We start from the raw sequence: 24512 nt of genomic DNA, 5'->3' as shown, positions 1-24512 counted from the left end.
TTTTGCGCTACTTTCAGTTGAATCGGTAACATTTATTTGAAGGGGGGTGAATAAGACTGTCATGACACTGTCATAAACATGACATAACACCTGTCATGAACATCAATAAGTCTTGAAGAATATTTATGACTGTTATCATAAAGTGTAATTCGGTAAATCATGACACTTTTAATACAAAGTTGACATTATTCAAAATGTCTTCGTTATGACAGCTTGTCATTAACCTCGCCAAAAATGTCTTCGTTACAACTTATTAGCCTAGACAAAATTGTCTTCGTTATGACAACTTGTCATTAACCAAGAAACCATGATCTAACATAAATTTGTCATAATAGTAGTAATAATGATTTAATTATTACACTAGCAAAAGCTTTAACAAAACAATGATTAATATTTCCACTCCCTGAAATAAAGCAAAACAAGTAGGACAAGTAATAAAGATTTCATTAAGCTTTATTACACTGTCAAAATGATTTAATGACAGACTCATTAACAATTTCTTTACATCAACTAAAGTGGAACAAATAGCACCAGTTATGAATATGTCATTAAGTGTTATTACAGTGTCATTAAGTGTCACTACAGTGTCATTAAGATTAACTCTAACCTCAAGTAAAGTGAAACAAGTAACAGTTATGAAAATGTCATTAAGTGTTATTACAGTGTCATTAAGTAAAGTGAAACAAGTAGCAACAGTTATGAAGATGTCATTAAGTGTCACTACTGTGTCATTAATATTAACTCTAACCTCAAGTAAAGTGAAACAAGTAACAGTTATGAAGATGTCATTAAGTGTCATTACAGCATCATTAATATTAGCTCTTACCTCAAGTAAAGTGAAAAAAGTAACAAAAGTTATGAAAATGTCATTAAGTGTCACTACAGTGTCATTAATATTACCTTTTACCTCAAGTAAATTGAAACAAGTAGCAACAGTTATGACGAAGTCATTAAGTGTCATTACAGTGTCATTAATATTAACTTTTACCTCAAGTAAAGTGAAACTAGTAGCAACAATTATAAAGATGTAATTTAGTATTACAATGTCAAATGCTATGCTAACAGAGTCATTGATATTAAGTCTTACCTCAAATGAAGTGAAACATACTGGACTACTTATAACTACCATCATAACTGTAGAACAAACCCTTTGTACATTGGAATAAAACAAAGATAACTTGTTCTAAGATAACAAGCTATCTTGTTATCTTAGAACAAGATAAGACAATATACTCTGAAATCAGTATTTCAGAGTATATTGTTACTCTGAAATACTGATTGAAAAACTAAAACAGAATTACTTATTCTTTAACTTAAGAAAATAGGTTCTTTCAACAGTAACATTTTTTGCTTTGATTATGTCAGCCATCTCCTTCGCAATAGCCTTCCTGTAATGCTCTGAAAACAGGAGATCTTCTTCTTGTCTTCATTTCTCAGAAGCAGGTCTTTGAAGGTGTCCAGAAATGCTCAGAAATTACAGCGGTTCTTGCAATAGTTAATCATGGTGAAAGCCTTTTCATGAATTCAAGCTTGGTGAATCTCTTCTGGACATTCTCATATTCGGTGATGACTCAATTCATTGTGGTAACTTAAAAAAAGAACAAAAACAAAAAACAATGTCATCATATTCCAGCGTTTATTTAAATACCATTCCAAAAATGTCCCTTGCTGCACACTGTCAGAATGGTAGACTGGCAGACAAATGCCTAGTTAACATGACTGGTTGTTATAAAGTGTAATACAATTATTTCTTAATACAAGTAGCATAACAAATGGAGCTGAACAAAATTATTCTGATCAAATATTTATCTGGCAGAAGTTCAGACAGACTGCCACTGTTATTCAGAATGCATCATTTAATGTATAGTTTTAGGCACATGAGTGCCTAGTCTTTTCACTTAATGAGCATTCTAAATTATTTCTAACCATTGTTTGCAAGACGCTTATTAATAAATAAATAGATTTAACAGCAGTTTTTAGTTGTCTAAAACGTAACTTATTAACTCAACTGGTGAATGTTGGTTCCTGCTCCCCCTTCCACTTACCTGGCCCTTTCCACCCCACTTCACATGGTGAAAATATTAACACAAAAACGACTTACCTAATTTTCTTGGGGAATATTTCATCTGCTTCTTTTTCTTTGATCAAACAGGAACTTCTTTCTCTGGTCCTTATTGGTCCTTATTATCATACTCCACACTAATGAAGACTCGTAGCATGTCTTCATTAGCCAACTTTGTCCCCCCCACCATGTGTCCCTAGGTTAACATGGGTCTTCATGTGGCTAAAGTTGCCAAAGCAAAGAACACAAGCACTGTCACATCAGCCAAGTTGCTAAATAATGCACATAAAGGATAACTTTGACTAACATATTAGCTTTTAATTTGCTAGATTAAAATTGGAGGGAAAAAAATATTTGCCTGTCTTTAAAATATGTTTAAAATTAAGGGCTAACGTTACAGTAGTGGAGTGTAATAACTTGTTAGGTTTGCACCACAATATGGAAGATTTCTTCTTCACCAACACACTGCACGCCTGTTCGTGCACTGCTGCCTCTCACTGGTGGAGATGGTGTATTGCACTACTTAACCCTTGTGTTTAGAAATGGGGTCCAACCAACCCCACACATGTAAAACTTATATCATTTGCCACAGTCCTCTACGTTTGCCTCAGTCCTCGCACACACCAGGGTTAAAACAGCCTTAAATAATGTTTCAATGTTAAGTTCATAAGTGCTTTGTAGACATTTTGCTGTAAAACTTTAGTATCGATTAAATTAAGAAAATTAAGACTAAACAACATGGCAGAGCTATATAATATTACTACATAAAGCAAATTTTTAAAGTTTAATCGGTAATACTTTTATAACAAATTTATGTCAGATAATAATTTCTTGGTTATTGGCAAGTTGTCATAATGAAGACATTTTGTCTATCAATCAATCAATCAATCAAATTTTATTTGTATAGCACATTTCAGCAGCAAGGCATTTCAAAGTGCTTCAAAGTTGTCGCAACAAAGACATTTTGAATAATGTCAACTTTGTATTAAAAGTGTCATGATTTACCAAATGACACTTTATGACAACAGTCATAAATATTCATGGAGACTTATTGATGTTCATGACAGGTGTTATGTCATGTTTATGACAGTGTCATGTCAGTCTTATTCATCCCCCTTCAAATAAAGTCTTACCGTTGAATCTAATACATTTCATTTAGTGGTATCACCATCACAAAGTGATGTAATGTCCATTTGTCTGGAAGTTGCTCTGAGTCGTAATGTTGTGTTTCAGTGACAGTTTTTGTTTCTTGGTCATGTTAGCTCATCACTGGCGTGCAGCAGGCAGCAGAGCGCCACAACCAGGCCTTCATGGCCCTCGAGGGCCGCCTTCTCAACAAAGAGCGCCGCAGACGTAAAGACAAGCCCGGCCACTGGTTCGGCACCAGCACCCCCATCATCGGCCGCGGTGTGATGCTGGCGCTGAAGGAGGGCCGCGTTGTGGCCGGCGTATCGCCGCTGGCCAGCGACGACAGCCGCAAGATAGCTCTGGTGCTCAACGGCGCCCAGTACCTGGAGGGCACTCACTACACTCAGGACGGGAGGGACTGCCACTACTTTGTGAAAGTGGGGTCTGCCGACAGCGACCTGTTGGCCCTGGGGCTCACGAACGGGCGGAAGTCTCTGGAGAGCGGCATCAACGTGACGGTGAGCGGCCGGTCGAGGAGAGGCGTGACCGTGGAGTTCGCCGTCCCATCGCTAGTGCTGAGCATTCGCTACGGGCTCTCTGTGGACGTGGTGGACGAAGAGAAGGTAAGACTGCTGGAGCTGGCCCGACAGAGGGCCCTGGCGGGAGCCTGGGCAAAGGAGCAGCAGCGCGCAAGGGACGGGAAAGGCGGCAGTCGCCTCTGGACTGAAGGGGAGAGGCAGCAGCTTCTAACGACGGGTCGGGTCCAAGGCTACGACGGCTACTACGTGCTGCCGGTGGAGCAGTACCCAGAACTGGCCGACAGCAGCAACAACGTCCAGTTTCTCAGACAGAATGAGATGGGCAGGAGGTAACAGCCCACCCGAACCCCGCTGACTCTTCCCTTCTCTCCTGACGTCTCCGAATTTTGTCCCTTGTTTTTTGTTTTTTTTGTTGATTTTTTCCAACCCAGCCTCCTTAACCTTCTTACTCCTCTGAAAACCTACGGAGAACTAACCAACAGACGGGGTTACTCACGGAACGCTACAGGGACTTTTGAAAAGAATTAAAAACATATTGTTAATTTTACTGCCACAGGCAAAAAAAACAAAAAAACAAATACAAATGTTTAGTCAATTTTTTTTGTTTTTTGGAAAAAAAAACAAACTTTGATCAACTGACAAAAAAAAAAAAAAAAAAAAAGAAGAAGCACTGAAGGACTCTGATAACTGTTGCTTACCCAATAAGAAGATTCCCCTTTTTAAAAAAGATAGTGATATTTTCGCCCATATTTATTGGGTCACATTGAGAGCAGCCACGACAACGCAGGGAGGAGGGAAGGGCGGGGGTCGCGCGCCGCGGCGGCCTCTGCGAATCGCGGCTTGTCTCGTCTCCGATAAAGAAAACTGAAGGCAGAGGGACCAAAGCGGAGACCGAGCCTCCTCAGAGCGCAGCCAGCCATCACCCGACATGCATCACTAAACAGCGACGCCAACACGAGCCGTCTCCCTGTCTCAGGCCTCCCATTGTCCGTCCACCACCGTCCGTCCAGTTCCGCCGCCGATCAGCCAAGCAACAGGACAACGGCATCCATGAACATCCAAGCTGATGACGATGAGCTGAAGCATAAACTCAAAGAGAAAGAGAGAGAAAGAAAGATAGGAAAAACAAACAAAAAGTCAAAAAAAAAAAACGACAGCTATATCTGTGGAAAGTGGCATAGCACCACGTTGTTTATTTTGCAACTGGGGGTGGGTGGGGAGCAGAATCACACACACCCTCCCCGCCCCCCGTACATATGTGTCAGACTACACTTAAAAACTTCAGGATGTTGCGTATACCGTAGATGCCGTAGTTTTGTACGTTTCAGTCGCGGTAGAATTGTGAGATTTTCACCAAGGCACTTCTGTACAGCGCGATCAAACACTCAAACACACACACACACACATCACTCACCAAGTCCGACAGACATGCTGAGTTAGTATTTATTTGGTTTGTTTCTTTTTTTAATTTATTTATTCTTAGTACTAAATGACAATCATGAATGAGTCACCAGTTCTTATCGAGACGAACATCGATGGACAAGCTTCTTTTGTTTTGTAAGATATGTAATAAATGTTTTTTTTGTTTGTTTTGTTTTGGTTTTTGTATTTGTTTTCGGTTTGCTGACAGGGGAAACAATAGTCAACTGGCAAAAAGAGTAATTTATGTAATGAGGTGTTTTAAAAAGCAGTTTATACTTTAAATAAAGTCTTTAAAACTGTGAAATCTGTTTTTTCGAAGTATATTTCGATGTACAGTGTATAGACTTACCTTTATGCAGCACAGTAGAATATTGTTCAGAATATCAAGTTTTATATTTCTAAGAGGAAGTGGCTTGTAATGTGCTAAACCTTAACTGCTCTTACTACTCTAGAGTTTTGTGGCACTCTGATACTCCATTATCTACGATATCGGTCCAAAGTTTGTTTTTTCTTATTCTTTTTCATTTCTGTTTGTTTGTTTGTTGTTTGGAAGCAGATTCTTTCTGTCCTAGATCCCAACAGCAGTAGCAGTAATGGATCCCTCTCACTGTGAGGAGACTCGTGCTGGATGTCATAATGTACCAAATCAGTATTATCAGAGGATGATTCTTATACATTCACTGAAACGAGACTCTTCTGAGAACCTTATCAATAAAACATAATTGTTTACGTCAACTGAGCTTTCATCTCATCTCTTGTGTCTGAGGACGGAGCGCCATCGTCGTTCAGGCACCAGCAGTCCACTCTCATTAGTTGCTTTTCAAAAGCAATCTTTGGAACCCTGGTGATGCGCTCCAAAGCCAAGGTTTCCAGTCTGTTAGTTATGCATCATAGTCAAGGAAATTATAGATTTTTGAGTCAGTTTTCCTTAAATGGGAACAGGATTATGTGTTTTCCCTGCAGTGCCGTTTTATAGCGCAATCAAGTAACTGTGTTACATTCAGTTATAAAATACTATATATCAAATATCAAAAGAAAGTTGATTTTATGATGAAATTGGGCCTCTGTCTCTTTAAGAATGTCCTGCTCTTTCTGAAACTCCGCCTCCAGGAAGTCATCACAACGGTTTTTTTTTTTCTTGACAGTAAAGGGGTTTACAAAATAGCTAAATTAACAACATAAATAAGTAACAAAACAGAAAAGACAATAATGCCAGGGTGTTACACAAGAAGCACAAACAAAACGAAAAAGCAAATGTATAAATAAAAAGTTAACGTTTTTTTCACTGATAAATACCGTAGCTCCTATAACGAGCTTAGCTAATGGCTAAGGTGTTAGCCATTAGCTGCTGGCTAATTGCTGCCAGCAGCTAATGCCTGCTGGCCTCATAGAGGCGGGAGCTCGGAATGAGCTGAATGGTTGCCACGGGAGATTAAAAGATTTCTGAAACATGAGAGAATCAAGGCAACACTCCAGGTATGTTTTTGATGATGGAATAATATAATATAATGTAAAGCTCAAACAACATACATAACACTGCCCCTTTAAAACAAGGAGAACGTGTTCTAGCAAACGGCAGCCCCCAACTTCTGTTCTCAGGAACTATGTGGACACACATTTGGTGAATAAGTGGAAAGAAAACATTGTACTGGTTTCAAAATTCTTTACAAATAAACGTGAACAATCTGGGGTACATATGTCAATTATAGAGTCTCCTTTTGCTGCAGCTACCTGTCTTTGGGGATATGTCTCCAACAATTATATACATGTTGCAACTTAATTTTGAACCCATTTCTACATTCTTGGACAGTAGCTCAAGCTACGGAGCGCCATCAAGCTACTGTCCAAGAATGTAGCTTGTTGGTGAAAATCAGCTTTGAGTCTTGCTACAGATTTACAATTGTGCTTATGTGTGGTCTTTGACTGGGCCATTCAGGTTGGGATTTGAACTCAGGACCTTGCTGCAATGCCACACTGCTACCAATAGAGGTGAGTAGAGAACAAAAGATTTATACTCAAGTAAGAGTAGCTCTACTCAAAACATATTCTTACTCAAATAAACGTTACAGGTTGCTAAAATGTCCAAGAAGTATTAAAGTAATGAGTAACCGATCATAACCTCTAATGTAATATTTTAAAATTATGGATTAGGTGCAAAGTCTGATATCTTGGAGCCAAAAAAAAATACAAATTGATAAAATTATAAAATAAATTTAGGAAGAAACACTTCTCCAAAACAAAACGTATTAAATGCTTCTAGTAGTTAGCGTATATATGCTAAAACCAGGAGAAATGCTTCTAGTCACATTTGCTGTTTACTGTATCTTCACTTGTTCTCCAACAGGTTCAGCGGAAAGAAAATAACATTAATACAATGAAACCGGTGTATAGACAAGAAGTCTCACTTAAACAAAAGTGTGTCTGTATCTCACATTTTTAGATAAAACGTTGATTCAGTAAAGTAGCATTGTTTGATATTATTGCTATATTATTTACGCTCACATAAATGTACATCCTCCCCCCCCAAAATAGTTACTCAACTAAATATATCTAGTTGCTACCCAGCCTGCTTTGTTCTAAACTTTTCCAATCTAATTCTGAGGATGTTTAAAGACGGCACACACACAACAGTCTCTTGCACTCTGTATTTTTTGTCAGGATGGTCCCTTAATTTAGCTCCATCCATCTTTCCATTAACTTTGACCAGCTTTCCTGTCCTTGCTGAAGAATCTCCACAGCATGATGAGTTTTACATTCTGTTGATATATTTTGTCATTATTCAGTTATTTACAGAGACGTGACAAAAACGCACACAGCAAAACTGTATCTGAATAAGCTGCAGGGACTTTTGGAAGAAAGATACTTAGTGTCGTATAACTTTTTAAAAAGATATATTTTAAAGAAGAAAAAAAATTCAGTGCAAATTTCATCGTAAAAATAAAAAGGTCAAATTGAATCAAACGGTTGTAGCTGCAGGCCAGATTTGCTGTATTAATGAATTGTGGGGCCGGACACAAAGTGCTGCAAAAGGCCATTGGGCTAACCCTAAAGAAAATGAGTTATCAGTCCAAACCTGAACCCTCAAATTAAAGATTAGACTTTTCTTGATACCTATGCATCTATAATAAAATAATTTATTCTTAATGCTTTTGACATTTTGACCAGAGGTATGAAGTGTAACCGGGAAGCGCACGCTGAACATAAGCTCAACATTTCCAGGTTTCTGCAGCTGGTATTGATCTATAGTCTCCAGCTTGCTTCTTGCACACTCCACTTACATCCATACATATTTCTGCAATCCATCCAATAACTGGAAACGACAAAGTCTTTAATTATAGCAATAAGTTATTTTAATGAAAGACTCTCATCCAAAGCAAAAAAAAAGAAGGCATTCACAGACTAAGAGGATTTCTTCTGTTGAGCAAGTACAGTTGTTTTTTAACGATATTTCCAGATACATTTCCAAGGTTCAGATTACAAATATTAGAATCATTTTTCATAATAATGAAAGCACATTACATTGCAGCCATTAAAAAGTTAACAGTCATCCAAAGAAAGATTACCTTTGTGTTTAAAAATGCATTTCATTTATTTTCACGAGACAAAAAAAAAAAGAAAAAAAGTGTGAAAATAAAACTGATACATTTCAAGCTTCTAAACATCAACCCTCCCGAAGCTCATTAGCAGCCAGGGTCTGGGTGAAATTTGGGAACAGAGCCCCATGATGGGAGAGTAGTCCTTTGTTTGCTAATGTAGCTGAGGAGTGGCGGACCAAGGGGAAGGACACAGGGGTCAGGGTTCAACAGGCAGGCAGGTAGGCAGGCGGGATTTGTTTCTTGCAGAGGTAATCATTGTAAAGTGCCAAAGAGCATCACACTAGATAAGCCTGAGATCCGTGTATACTGAAGGAACAAGCACGTACAATGTGCATCTTTCTCAATGCGTGTGTGTGAAGGTTGTGTGTAGGTGTGCAATTAAAAAAAAAAAAAAAAAGCCTCAGGTTCATGTTGGTGTTAAGAAGCTCCACTACAAGACAACTTGTGGACAAGTCTACCAGAGCCGAGGACTTCACATTGAGCGGAAAGACTTCCCTACGAGATTGGATCTTTTGTTTATTGAGAAATAGAGACGATGAGGTGAGGGGGGGGTGTAGAGGTGAGACGGAGCCAGGTTTTAAGGCAGAAGAAGAAGAAGAAAGGGGAAAGGTTGATGAGGTTTTCGGCTTACAGGAGACTAATAAGGCTGAACAAAATGAAGGAGGATGTTATGTCAGCATGTCCCAGAGACAGCAGCAGCACAGCGCCGTCCAGCAGGCCGTCAGGCAGGTGTCCGCCGTGTCGTCCCTTCTCCTGTCCTCCACCACATACACTGGGAGGGAAAGACACGCGGAAGGTTAGAGACGATAAGGGAGGGCAAAGGAAATCGAGAATGCAATTGGTGATTTACTTTAATTCCTCCCAAAAAAAATTGCCGAAAACCAGAGATATTTCCCAGAATTACTCTGTCAGGACTCTGGCAGCGAGTTCAAGGGTAACCAGGGGCCAATATGATTTCCTCTAATTACATTCCTCATAGGAGGCACATCTCCATGGCGATACCATAGCAGCTGAGATCCACAATCCAGCAGGAGCAGAGTACTCTTTGTACCACTGGCCGCATTTAATGAGATTTCAGTGAAAAACAGTAAAACTTTCCTTTACTCCACATGTACAGCAGAGGCTTTCCATGTCATCCAGTCAACAGGTTTTAATTAGAAACATTAGAAGAGAGTGTTAGACATGTATGAAGTTTAGCAGATGTTCACAACAGGAAACTACAAAAAAAAAAAAATCCAACACAGGTGCTGAATAAATGCATCTCCCCTTCCTCGTTGGTGTGATTAATCATTTATGTAGAGCAAACCAGTCATCCAGCCTTTAACAGCCTGATCCGCCTCGGGTCAGGCCGTAAACGGAAAGCGGCTCTGATAACAATGCAATGATCCGATTAGTGCCAAGGCCAATATTTAACAACTCTCATCTTGATCTAAATGTCTCACAGCGAGAAGCCTGATCAACCAGAGAATGCTTATCGTGACTTAACTGCATACGCAGATACACCCCCGCTACCTTTCAGAAAACGTCTCGATGTTAATTATGCTCTCTGTTCTCTCTGGGATACTTTACATTGAACTTTATGTTTTGCATATTGTTCCAACACTGGGGAACTACCGATGAACTACCTTGATTCTAAACTCAAGCATGAGGATCCCCGACTACCTGAACTCTGTAATCAGTTTAAACGTTTTGGTGGAGCTGAAACAGTTATTAATAGACAATCCATAAAACTGTATAATTAAATGTACCTTTGAGATTTGTATTTTTCCGTTTTGCGTTTATAAAAAAAACTGAGGAGCACTTGAGCGCCAAACAGCTAAATGAAACAATTTGTTTCATTGTTTAACAATGCCTCACCCTTCTGCGACAGATTAAATTTAATGAAGTGAGACTACAGGAGTAAATAGAGTTCAACATTAAGCTGAAGGTTAATAATAAGCTCCTGAAACGGCCTTCCCAAAGCTCTGACATCAAACCTATTACAATTCAGCGGACTATGTCTAAACGCCAGGTGTAAGCAATTAAACACATCAGCTGAGATAAACATTAAACTGTCTGCCATGAAAAGCGATCCATGTCCAGTCAGATGGCTAAAACAAAAACAATAAATCACACAATCAAGGTGAGTTTAATCTGAATGACAATAGTGGGGATTTATGTACCGTATTTTCCAGACGATAAGCCGCACGTTTTAAATTTACAGATCTAAAACGTCTTGAAAACCACAGGTGTGACTCATTCGTCTTTTGACTTTTCATGACATTTTTTGACTTATGCAACTTGTAGCCTGGAAAATATGGTACATATTTGGGCCTGTTTGACCATGTGTGGATTAGAGAAAATCCACCAACAAACTGATTCTTGAGAAGTTTTTAAACTCCTTAGCAGAAAGTAAAGATACAAAAACAGAATTGTTCATCTGATTTTTATGCTTAGATACAAAAGTTAATCTATTTTATTGGTTTTGTCATTTAATATGTACTTGTTTCAGGTAGGGCTGCACCCTAGTTTTCTCATTTTAATTTTGACCCACCAATTTAAATTTTGGCCTATACCAATTTTTTAAACCTTACACTGTGATAGAGTGACTAAGTTGACAACAGTGGGGTGATAATTGTTAACTTAGTCATTTATCAATTATTTTCAGACCTTTGTGGAGGTCGATCACATCGGTTCCACATGTAACCATCAGCTGATTATTGGTAACCCCTTGTTTCAAAGTTGAGTTTAGAAACGCAACAAACTTCAAAAAGCTGTAATGGGTGACTCAAATAACTAAGAATGTAACTTAAGAAAGAAAGTAAAGCACAACAAATGAACTGCATTTGCTCCAGAAGATTGAGCAAATGCTCCAGGAAACGGTTTGAGTCATTTCCTGTAAAATGGTATGAGTAGCTTTTTAAAATGTAATTTAGCATTTTCAATTAAGCTCCACCCCACACTGTATGAGGGGTAATAAAAACATGTCATCTTTCCTGTGTTCTGCAGATGAGTTGAAAAACCCTAGTTTTATTGCTCATGTTCTTGACCACAATCGCAATGTTTCAGTCAAGGATTGTTTGTCAAAATTTTTGATTTGAAAAATAAAAATCAAAACCACTGACAAGGCTTAAATACTTCAACCACTTAGGCTGTTAGAAGAAAATGGAAAAAATGTGTCTTGTCCAGCTGTATGTAGTCATTTGAAACAGGAACTCTCTTTAAAAGGTTAGGCCTTCTGTCTCTCTGCGTGTATAAAAACTAGAAAAGGTGAGCTAGAGGGTGTTGTTGTGGTTCTGCCATTAATACGTCTCTGCAGTAGCAACAGGTGCAGTCGCAGGGCCATATTGGTGAGCATATGTAAAATGAGACGTGGCAAGTGCAGCGCTCCATTCGAACTAATAACGCTGTTGTGACTCGAAGGGCTCCGCAGCAGCAGCGCTCATTAACGTGGTGCTGCGCAGCCTGTTCTGTGGATAACTAAGGGGAAACAGCAGCAGCCTAATGAAAATGTCCCATTTGCCCAAGAAAGTGCAACAAATGTGTAAAAAGGGCCAAACATGCCCTTTAATCACACTAGAGACAAAAAGCTAATGTTCTTGGCTCAAACGTACTGTAGGAATGTAATTTAAGTAAAATCATGCAGCAAAAATGAGAGGTTGGTAATATTTAACAGCCTCCATCATTGATATGATTTATATATTTTTGTTCGTGTCTACTTTACTTTCTCTAGGACAGTCATCTAAGCGATTACAGAGCCTTTAACATACTAGTCCACTCAGCACTGTGTTTCCTATATCATCAACAGTATCAAATATTTTCTGTTGACTATTACAATACATCCCATATTCACACTTTAGAGGGTTTTGCACACCACTCACCTGTGTTTTTTGGGGCTTCTCCATACATGGGTCCAGGAGGGGGTCCGCCCTGCCAGGCATACTGTGGCTGGCCTGGATACCCCTGGAACGGGGGCTGACCTGGGCCAGGATAGGGACCTCCAGGACCTGCTGGACCAGCGGGGTAGTTGGGGTACGCCGGGTTGGGTTGGTCCATGTTTACTGGGTATCCCTGTGGAGGATAACCGTGGGGTGGGTAGCCCTGAGGAGGTGGGCCCTGCCCTGGGTAGCCTGGAGCAGAAGGTCCATTGCCTGGGTACGGAGGTGGCTGCTCGAAATTCATCTCTGGGCTGAAGAGTCACTGTTTAAAAATAAGACAAAATAACTTTTTAGTCCACATTTAATACAAATTACCACCACAAAATTCGGTGTCTCTTAGGGATTCTATGTGATAGGTCGACCGTAAATGTAAAGTGGGAGGAAAATGATACGAGACTCTCATCATGTTTTGTAAGTAAATGTTTGAACACTGATGCTGTAACTGCTGCATGTCGAAAGAAGAAAACCACTATTAGTCCAGCTCAACGTTTACGGGACTCAGAAAACGGGTAACACACTGTCCCCATTAAGAAACACAGTAGTGGCAACATCATGCTGACTTAATGCTTTTCTCTGTCCAGTTACAGTTAGAAGCTGCAGAAAACTAAAGACTAGGTCCAGTTCCAGAGGGATTCAGCTGGGGTTGCTGTGGCTTACTGTGCGGTCACACAGTAAACAGGCTTTTTATTTAATAAAATACATAAACATTTATGCAACCTTTCAAGTAAAATAACCATGTTGCTTAATAATACAAGAACAATAATGTAAACTGTGACATTTACATGCGTCACCAGAAAATTCTGAGTAATTACAATCATATTAGAATAAACTTTAGCTCATGGATAGCAGAAGAAGTCTATCCATGGGACTTCATTACTAATCGAATGTTTCTGATCTCTGACGTCCATTTCTATCCGGTCAGTTAAACACCCCAGGCAAAAAGTCAGAAACGCCTGAATGGATTGAACTTATTTTTAAATGTGGCAGGCTTAAAACTGAAATTAACAAATTCAGCATGCAAACAAGAATGCAATAATTTTTTCTTAATATAAAATTTGAACATATCCTACTACACCATTATATAAAAAATGTCCATTGCAAAATGCTGTAAATAATTCCACTTTAAATTCAATCTGTTATCCAATTATGAATTTGGTTAGTACTTACAAGGAATACTTCTTAATCTGACCAGATACAGAACACAACACCTTGCTGTATCAGTCTCTTGTAGCATACTATGCTATCTCTGTAACACACTGGCTGAACATCATTTCCTAGTTTTCTTAAAGGGCCAACACACCCTTATCAACTAATGACAGAGCCTGAACAGAAACAGTATGCCGCTGCCTATGATAGGTGCCATACAGGTAAAACATAATGTGGGGTGTGAGTGAGAGAGTAATCTTTAAAAAACCCTGTCCTCGTTACCTCTCTGGATTTTTCCTCCAACAGACGTTTTCTTTTCTCGGCAGGTTCTAATTTCTCGTCACGCGAGAACACCCTGAGACATTGTCCCTGCTGCTGGCCTTCGCTCTGATGTCGCCTCCCTTACTTTGCTCTATTGTAACAAAAAAAAGTAACTTCTCTTTCCACATAGTTCTACACAGAAATGACAAATATTGTGTTTATTCCTGGCAATAAATTACCAGCAAGGGATGTAACATGGGTAGCAAAATTAGTAAGCTTGTTACGAATATTAGCATGACATAACGGCATGGGTTAACGAGTAATCATTTAGCTCAGTGTTTCCCAACCCTGGTCCTCGAGGCCCACTGCCCTGCATGTTTTAGGTGTTACCTTGTTTTAGCACAGGTGATTTCAATTGACAAGTGTTTGCTAAACTTCAATCAGCTGAATCAGGCATATTAAAGCAGACAAATATCTAAAACATGCAGGGCAATGTGCCTCGAGGACCAGGGTTGGGAAACACTGATTTAGCCAACATTATTTGAATCCAACAGCATAACTTGATTCAATTCAAAAAAAGATTATTGATCTGCAGGACAAATTAAATGTTGCAACCCGTTAATTAAAAATTCTTCAGAGTGATTGTAGATGTTGAGGAAAGATCTGTAGCAGTCCGTATTACAGCCGATTTGAAGAAGCCTCTCACTAAAGATTCTGTCTCTTGAAGAGGATGCTAAAGGTTGTCTATAATTTTCTTGATTTTATGTAATCCTTCTTTCACATGTGAATGCTCACGTTGCTTTTAAAGACGGCTCAGACAAAACGCACAACAGATTACACTGTTGTAGTGGATATGTCCTCGGTGTAGTCTGTCTCTGCAGGACCTGGGTACCTGAATGGGCGGGCCTGGCCCCCCAGTGGCATGTGCATTGGTGCAGAATCAGAATAAGACTGGGGTTCACACTCCAGCAGCATAATCACCCTAAACTAAAAAGTTAAAAGAACCTAGTTCAGAAAGTTCAGACCCAAATCCAATTACAAATCTGTGGCAAGACTTAATATTTTTGTTGTATCCACCCAGTAAATATCCAGCCAATCAGACTGTGAATTGAGCCATTTGGCAAAGAAAAATTGGTCAACATTTCAGTCTCTACCTGCTCAGAACTGGTTTTCTTCCACTTCACAAGTAAACACAACTTGGTGTTGGTCTATTTAAGAAAATTCTTTTGATAATTAGTGAAACTCTGAGTGAATCAGAGAAATGAGCATTTGTCTTTGGGTATTTATTTTTGAGAAATCAGAGATCAGGCTAGAGAGAGAGATGAAGACGGACGAAGAATAAGTGAAACTTACAATTCTCCTTTCATATATTTTCAGTCACGTACCCGGTGCCTTGCACCCATCTCTCCCTTGTAGGCAGTTTCTCTTTGTTTCTCCGACTCTGATTAATTGGTACTTCTACCCCAAATCAAACTCAGTTCAAAAGAGTTTCGGTTTTGATAAAGAAGAAAAACATCTCCTCTGAAACCCCCATTAAGAGTTCCACAAGAAACTGGCTCGGGAATCAGTTCAGTCTTCCCAGTAAATACGCCAACGTTTTATTTTCCCAGACATCTGTCGCATCAAATACCAATAAAATACAACTTATAGTTGTAATGAACCAAATAGTCAGCGATAATATACATCACAAAACTACGATATTATTTTTTGCAACTACACTTGTGATATATTAAAACACTGTTTTAAAAAAATCTGTTATAACTTTAAGCATTCTTATGCAAGACTGAGAGACATGATTCCACCTAGGACCTACATTCTGCTGTAAACAATGGGAGTAGAGCAAATAGGAGTGTCAGCTGTCTCAGTTGCCCTTTCTTCCTGTAGGATGGTTAGGTAACCTCCAGAGACACATTAGGTAATAAATTCTCCTGAGCCCAGATAAGACATCCTACCATTCTCAGGAAGGGACAAAACTGATGAAACCGTTTCCCAGCAGAGAAAAAGTACACATTATGATCACCGACTACCTTTTCTCTGACCAGTTTGTTCCTGCACAGAAAGAAAACTCAGCCACATGCAGCAGAGAAAATCCCCGCAGATTGTTTTCATGACTGCAGAAGGCGTCTCACAGCTCAGTGGTCAATCACAACTGCACCAGAGATAAGTACCATTAGCTTACGCTTCACAGAGACTCCAGCATACAAAATGAGGCCGCTGAAATGAACCATAGGGAACAGAAGAGAGTTTAAAAAAAAAAAAAAAGAATGTGACCATAGACGGCCTTTGCCGGTTGCACTTTCGCACCTCATTTTCCCTCTTCGTTCACACACAAATGTGAGATCACACATTTCGCATTACGAGGGCTGTGTGAAACGTGCAAATGAGGGAGAAAACTCAAACACAATTCCAGGTAAAGCTTTTTAATGTTTAAGCTTTTCTGAGTGAGTTCAATAAATACCTGAAGATTTTTCATTCCACTTGAATGAAACACCTTTGTTCGAGTGGAACGAAGGTTGAAGGCAAGTGGATTTTTATGGCTAACCGGTAATGGCTTGTGATAAAACAGATCCGAAGCTCATCACGAGCCACCATGATGTCCGTCGCCGCATTTACGTACAACATTAACAATGGAAGAAATGGGGGTAGACGGAAATCTGAATCTCTGCCTCTCCTCCTGGGATTTCTTCGTCACATTGTATGTACACTGTAAACACCTCCTGGTTATCTTATCCACCTGCTTTCCGTCAGGAGTTACATAAATAAAGATGCTGAAAGAAAACCTCTTATTCATGTGAGTGCATTTGTTTTCTGCTTTGTAAAAATTAACACTGCCAATATTTAGGTCAAAGTACAATTTCCAAGGACTCCTTACATATTATCAGCAACTAGTTTTATTGTGGCTGTTGGGAAATATGTCAACATGATTGGTACAATACATGCTTATCTCTTAAACACGGTAAATTTATGAAACATGAACTGATGTAATGGAAAACAGGCTTCGCAGCGTGGTGCTTTATAATCAATGTTTGGAGTAGGTATAGTGTTTATAAGATACAAAAACAAACATTTTCAACATGATTAAATTTCTTTTTAATCGGTGCAAAAAAATTGTAAATCATCACCGTTACACTAATGTTGTCTAGAACATTTATAAATTGTCGTTTTGACATTGATTGGAGAAGCACAACCAGAAAATTATAGTTGGTTACCAATCTCTGATTGACGTCAATTCAGATTTCTTTATAATACTATGATATGAAAAGATAAAATCATACAAAATATTCTCTCTAGCCTTTCTGCCTATGAGCATTCATTATATATACACTAGGAACCAAGGGGATTTTTAGATCATTGTGTGCGAGTACAACAGGGTTTTACAAAATGAGTCAAAACTGGTGTTTGCATTTTATATTAAAAATAAAGACATCTTAGCACTCCTGGCATTACTAAAGCAGCAGTTTTTGTGTGTATTCCCATGCTTGAAACTATTCTGAGATACATTTAGCCTTTATATTATTTGCTGAAAATCTCACTTTTGCAGCCTGAAAAAACTATGCAACATCAAAATGTGTCGTATAAAACACAGTTTTGTTTCTGAAAATGTCTTGCTGCGCTGTCCCCAACACCGATGCAAAAAATAGTCGTCGACGACAATTTAGTCGTCTTTCAGGAGGAACAACCTCAACACCGAAAAATTGTTGTAAGTCCATACAGTAAGTGAGCAGTCAGAGTAAATAAAGCCAACTACCCGTTTGTTCTTCTCGACAGATAATCTCTGTGTGCATCTTCTCCACTAAACCACTTGAATTTTGCAGTAGTTTGGGAAGAATACACCTATTTGCAGTGATTTTTACATAATACAAACAGAAAAAGACGATACCAATTGGGTATTTAGTCGAGACTGAAATAAACATTTCAGTTGGATTAGCTTAGTTACCTTAATACAAGGTTGACACTAATTTGTACACTATGACCATGTTTTTCATAGTCTGAAATACTTCTGAATGGCTAAATTTGCAAGGCAAAGTTGTAGGAGCCTTCTTGCAACCAGCTGATGAGCACTTCTTCAGCGAAGTCAAGTTTGCAGAACCATTTGGATTTCATGGGTTGCACAGTTTAAATTAATTGACGGTTTACACTGCACTGTGTACAACAAATTGTGGGATAGCAGAAAAAGTTAACCTCTTAATTACCTTACATTGACTAAAACATACCAGAATCCTCAATTTTAAAAAAACAGCTTGTAGTAATTACGTGGCTTTATTAAATGCTGCCAATCGCTGCATTCGACGGTCTGTTAATCTGTAAACAGAAGTACAACACATCATTGGTAGGGACAGCGGCGTCCCTAGCAACGATGCCCCTTTTACTGATCAGAGGTCGCAAGATTTTTGCCTTATGGTTTATTTATTTTGTAATTATCCATTTCCAGAGTAATAGTGATGGTTAAATAAATAATTGTAACTTGTTACAGGGAGGAACAAAGTCCCTCTCTTCTACCACCAGTGTCCCAGATCACGTCTCTAGCGCCGCGACACATCCACTTGTTTGTGACAGAAGACTAGATAAGTATACATATTGTAGCATCATATAAAAGTAAGGTTTTCCATAGATTGATTTCCTGTCGGCTTCATAAAAATAAATAAATAAAAAATAAAAATAATCAAAGCGTGCATGACCGAGAACGATTAGTGATGGACAGATTTATACACTAAATGACGCAAAATAATGAAATCAGTGAAAGTCTCATCTTGATCAACATTGTCTTAGAATAAGATGGGGGGAGGGGTTAAAGGCTGATATGAATATGAACATCAGACTCACACACACATCTTTTTGACAGTTATCCTACTCCATACACGGGCACCTTGATCCTAATAACAAGCACAAGTTTAGTTTCAACATTTCAGCACCAAAGTGATGCTGGAAAAACCTCAACCTTTTACTGGTACATTCCTGCTTTCACTATGCCAAAAACAACAACAAAAGAAAGAGAAAAAACAACAACTGATAATCTTCTGGTGTTAGATTACAGGATAAACATTGAGGTGGAGTTTCATTCAAAAGAAAGCCCTAATGCAGGGGTGTCCAAAGACGGTCCTCGAGGGCCGGCATCCTGCATGTTTTAGTTTTCTCCCTAGTGGTTGTAATAACCTCCTCAGCAAGTCAATGTTCCTCTTGGGCCTTCCAATGAGCCATCATTTGATGCAGGTGTGTTAAACCAGGGAGAGAACTAAAACATGAAGGATGCCGGCCCTCCAGGACCGACTTTGGACACCCCTGCCCTAATGTCTTACACCAATGAGGATCTATGCCAACACTAAAGTTTGTCTTTTGGCCCACTGTTTTGTGTCTTTTCTTATATAAAAATGGTTCAAGTCAAGAATATGTTGCAAATGGACCAGAAATTAACGGAATTTATTTTATTGAGCCTATTTAAGTCCAGACTGAGAGCACTAGAGAGGACCTCTTTAAATTGCGACTATTTTTAATAGTTATTTGCATGCTGTTTTTATTGCGCAACTATTTGCAATTGACTTATAACCTTTGCTGCTCTTGGCCAGTACTCTCTCAAGAAAGGTTAAGGAGTTTTTAATCTCAGTGGGACTTTCCTGGTTACAAAAAAGGTCAAATAAAATGAATAAATAAATTTGGTTTAAAAAAAAAAAGTTTGAATTCATTCAGTACTCGAAGCACTGTTTTGTGTTTGCGTATCTAATCTACATGACTGGTCTCTCCTTCATTTGCATGGGTGTCACCTGTTTTATGTCTTTCCACTCTGAACAGCAGATGTCTGTGTAGCTCGAACCATGTTTTCACAACACGATCTTGGTGATAAGATCACAAAAAGACACATATACACACACAGGGAGGAAAGTTCATCTGGGGGATCTTTGAAGCCATCTGGAATAGGCCCAGTCAGCTCCAGTTAAATATAGCCAATACTGTCATCACTGAAACTGATAAACCCAGGTCCACGGTACCCAGGTAAAAGCTAAAGCACTTTCCTTATACAACAGAGCCAGAGATTTCCATGAAATAGAGCAGCTACTGTAACTTAGCAGCCCGTGTTTTCTTTTCCCAGTCTCCAGGGACATGAGGGCACAAGGTAAGCTGTATTTCAAGACACCCCTTTGGAGCTCATTAGGAGGAATCACCACAAATATTTTTCACACAAGTGGGTGAGCAAAATTTCACCATTAGCTCACTCACTAGAGGTAAGCAACTAATAAAACATTTAAGATAAACGAAACCAAGATACATGATATTGTTCTGTTTAGCTGCTTAGCAACAATAATTTGACTGAAAATTGCTAAAATACGTTTATTTAATGTCTCCATAATAGCTTTGTTTGTATTTCTAGCTAATAATCATATCTCTGACTCGTATCAAATATTAAGCTAGCCTGTCAATATTTGACATGCGTAACACGGCACATCCAGGCCATAACCCTGCCCAGAGGTTCAAATTGAAAAGGCTCCTAAACCCATAAATACTGAAGTTAACGGAAACAATTAACCGCTTACCTTGAAACAAAACGGCTCTGATATTTCTATAAACGCAGTGATGTTAGCTTAGCAGCAAATTCCCTCTCCGGTGCTGTTTTCTTTACTATTTTTACCGCAATGAGCGACCCCCTTCTGAAGCCCAGAGCGTACAGCCGTAGCTGGACGTGACGTCATTTAGAAGGGCGTGTCTAATAATAATAGAAAAAAAAAGCTCTGAAAGAAAAAGCAGATGATTGGCGGTTGACACGGTCATTGGTCACAGCGTCCAATCAAAAACGAGAAAGAAGAAACTGTGACTCCTGATCATTTGACTTGATGAAAGATTAAACAGACCCACTTCCACATCATCCAGTGGATGACGAAGCAACACGAGTGGAGGAAAGAAGCTGAGATGAGTGACTAATTTGTGTTAATTAGTAGAGGCTCAGCTTCTTGCTTTTACATTGAAATATGAGGGTAATATAAATTTGGCATCAATTCCTTCATTAGTACTTTTGACACAAATTGCATACATAAATGTAAAAAAAAAAATCCCCTGGCAGATTATTTTACTTATAAGCCATCTTTTCTATATCTTAAGAGGATAAATTAACATTAAGGAATTGTTGACTTAAAAAGACGAGCTCACATATCTTACTGAAAAGTTACACTATTCAAGTGTAAATCCACTTGAAATAAAACAAAACTAAGTACGACAGAGAAATATTGCCATACAAAATATATATTGAGAATTGATAGCACTACGAGAATAAAACGCAACTTATGTTGGACATTGGTAAATTTACTACAACAATTAGACATTATCTTTGGACATATTTTTTATTAAAACCAGCCTGAAATTTGTTCTGGCCTGGCAAGTCCTCATTGTTTAAAACCAAAAATCTTCAAAATTGTAGTTGAGAGGAACAGATGTTTGTGATGCTGTCCAGATGAGGGCGCCAGGATTCTATGTCATATGTGTAATTGTGTTAATAAGGACTGTTGTAAATTATTACTTTGGTCTAATAATTAATGGCTTGTTCTGATAATTGGTTAATCAAATTAAAAAATATTAAACAAAAATATTGGTAAATATTGTCCTAACTGAAGTAATCATATTAGATATCAATATTGGCCTAATTTCAGGTTTTTAAGTCAACCTGGACAAAAAAAAAAAAAATTTGAAATGATATTCAACAAAATAATAAAGCATAAATAATGAAGCAGCAGGTCACAAAGACATTAAGATACATGCATACTCCTATAGTTTATGTATCCACCAGTCAGTTTAACAGATGAACTCTCATTTTGCATTGTCTGTCACTTTACATAGTCTAGAGAAGGGCTGTCAACATTTTTCAGCCTGGGAACCCAAACACCAATTTTTGCTCATTGGGTGAATGTGTAACTGAAATGTATGATTTTTATGCCTTCTTTTATCAACATGAATATTTGCTGCCTTCATGTTAATCTGTATTTAAAGACATAACTTAGAACTTTGTACAAAAAATGTGTAATTAATCTGAATTCTCACTATCACCTTGCAGTGTCTCAGTGACTCCATTAGAGGTCGCAATTGTATGGAGTGAAAATAGTCTCAAAATATTTGTGTGTGCGTAAAAAGATTTGTGCGTGTGTAAGGTTTTGTGCGTGTGTAATACTGGATTTGTAAACTTTAAAAATAAAATAAACCTTCTCCTACGCCTATAAATGTTGAAAATGTACACACAAATCACCTGGTACACACACACACAAAACTGAAATTGCACACAGATCCGGTTACGAGTGCACAGGTATTTTTGAGACTCATTTCACGCTTCGGAGAAGCTCCCAGATTTGTGTAGATGATGCGTTTACGTGCTAGTAAAGTTGGGTAAAGTGAAATTTGGGAACAGAGCCCAGTTTTAAGGCAGATAAGGGGTAAAGATAGATGAAGTTTTTGGCTTATGGGAGACTAAAACTCATTCAATGCATCTATCCATCCATCCATTTTCTTTACACCCTTGTCCCTCAGTGGGGTTGGGAGGTCGCTGGTGCCCATCTCCAGCTAACGTTCCGGGCAAGAGGCGGGGTCACCCTGGACAGGTCGCCAGTCTTGTCGCAGGGCAACACAGAGACACACAGGACAAACAACCATGCACACACACACTCACACCTAGGGATAATTTGGAGAGGCCAATTAACCTGACAGTCATCTTTTTGGACTGTGGGAGGAAACCAGAGTACCCGGAGAAAACCCACGCATGCACAGGGAGAACATACAAACTCCATGCAGAAAGACCGGGACTGGGAATTTAACCCAGAACCTTCTTGCTGCAAGGCAACAGCTCTACCAACTGCGCCACTGTGCAGCCTCACCCAATGCAGAACACAGGAATTCCAAGAAGCAGGAGCAACAGAATTTCTTCAGCCAGCTCTTTTCTGAGTCCTCTTTATTTTCCGCCACCACAACCACTGCAAGGGAAAGATTTAGAAAGGTTAGAGAAGACAGGACAAAGAGCAAAAGAAATCAACAATGCAAAGAGTGAATTTTTTTTTCTTCTCCAAAAATTGCAGAAAACTAGAGAAATTTTGGAGAATTACTATGTCAGGACTCCAACAGAGAGTTCAAGGGTAATCAAGGCTGATATGATTTCCTCTAATTACATTCCTCATAGGAGGAACATATCCACGGCCTTTTGTACTGCTGTATTGTTGGCTGGCTGCATATAATAAAATAAAAACAATAAAACTTTCTTCTACTTCACATACTGTACACAGCAGAGGCTCTACGTCTCATCCAGTCAATAATTTTTAATTAGAAGCACTAGAGGAGTATGTTAGCTAGTTTAGCAGATGTTCACAACTACTTAAGGGGCTAAATTAACATTAAGGAATTGACTTAAAAAAACAAGCTCACATAAGTAACTTTTCTTGCTGAAAAGTTACTTGTAAGTCCACTTGAAATAAGACAAAACTAAGTATGACGGAGAAATATGGCTATGCAAAAATATATATTGAGAATTGATAGCATTACGAGAAAAAAAACGCAACTTATGTTGGACATTGGTAAATTTAAAACAACAATTAAGCATTATCTTTGGACATATTTTTATTAAAACCTACCTGAAATTTGTTCTGGCCTGGCAAGTCCTCATTGTTTAAAACCAAAAATCTTCAAGTGATGTTTGTGATGCTGTCCAGATGAGGGCGCCAGGGCTCTATGTCATTTGTGTAATTGTGTTAATTAGGACTGTTGCAAATGATTATTTTAGTCGAATAATTAATGGCTTGTTCTGATAATTGGTTAATCAAATTAAAAAATATTAAACAAAAATATTGGTAAATATTGTCCTAACTGAAGTATTGATATCAGATATCAATATTGGACAAATTTTTTATAGCTCAATTCTTTTTAAAATACACAAAAATTTGAAATGATATTCAACAAAATAATAAAGCAGCAGGTCACAAAGACATTAAAATATATGCATACTCCTATAGTTTATGTATCCACTAGTCAATTTAATAGATTAACTCTCATTCTGCATAGTGTAGAGCAGGGGCTGTCAACATTTCTCAGAACCCTAAATCAATTTTTGCTCACTGGGTGAATGTGTGGATTTCTGAAATGTATGATTTTATGCCTTCTTTTACCAACGTTTTATGTGTTGCATTCATGTTAATGTGTATTTAAGGACATAACTTAGAACTTTGTACAAAAAATTTGTAATTAATCTGAATTCTCACTATCACCTTGCAGTATCTCAGTGACTCCATTAGAGGTCGCAATCGCTCTATTGAAGACCTAATTTAGACCGTTTACGCCAGAGGGATAGTTCTTAGCTTGTAATTTTTTACTCACAACCTTCAAATTAAAGATTAGATTTTTCTACACATTCTCAGTGTGAGACAATGAATGAATTTATTTATTTATTTATTCATTTTTTATTTATTTATTTATTTATTTATTT

General features: G+C 38.4%; 2 protein-coding genes across 21 annotated transcripts in view; one reads left to right on the top strand and one right to left on the bottom strand.

Annotated features, from left to right (window-relative positions):
• Positions 1-4396, top strand: part of tenm2a (teneurin transmembrane protein 2a) — a 284579-nt gene extending 280183 nt beyond the window's left edge. For all 19 annotated transcript variants that reach the window (XM_081611630.1, XM_081611631.1, XM_081611635.1 and 16 more), the window contains one exon: positions 3325-4396. In XM_081611630.1, coding sequence (XP_081467756.1) covers positions 3325-4062 — 738 coding nt within the window. In that variant the 3' untranslated portion in view covers positions 4063-4396. The remainder of the gene's footprint in view (positions 1-3324) is intronic.
• A 1283-nt stretch (positions 4397-5679) lies between these two features.
• Positions 5680-20765, bottom strand: LOC103470903 (cysteine-rich and transmembrane domain-containing protein 1). 2 transcript variants are annotated; one of them, XM_008419602.3, is made up of 4 exons: positions 20599-20765; positions 14093-14222; positions 12608-12926; positions 5680-9519 (listed from the first exon to the last, which is right to left on the bottom strand). In XM_008419602.3, the coding sequence occupies exons 3-4, from the start codon at positions 12906-12908 to the stop codon at positions 9416-9418; spliced, it is 405 nt and encodes a 134-aa protein (XP_008417824.1). In that variant the 5' UTR covers positions 12909-12926; positions 14093-14222; positions 20599-20765; the 3' UTR covers positions 5680-9415. The 2 variants fall into 2 exon arrangements, with proteins under 2 accessions (XP_008417824.1, XP_008417823.1); XM_008419601.3 differs by lacking the exon at positions 14093-14222 and having other exon boundaries at positions 20599-20763.
• Positions 20766-24512: the final 3747 nt, after the last annotated feature.

The sequence above is a fragment of the Poecilia reticulata genome, chromosome 10 (genome assembly GCF_904066995.2).
Source record: "Poecilia reticulata chromosome 10, P_reticulata-male-v2, whole genome shotgun sequence".
Classification (NCBI taxonomy): domain Eukaryota; kingdom Metazoa; phylum Chordata; class Actinopteri; order Cyprinodontiformes; family Poeciliidae; genus Poecilia; species Poecilia reticulata.
Note: the sequence above shows the minus strand (reverse complement) of the source record. Positions and strands in the feature narration are given on the sequence as shown.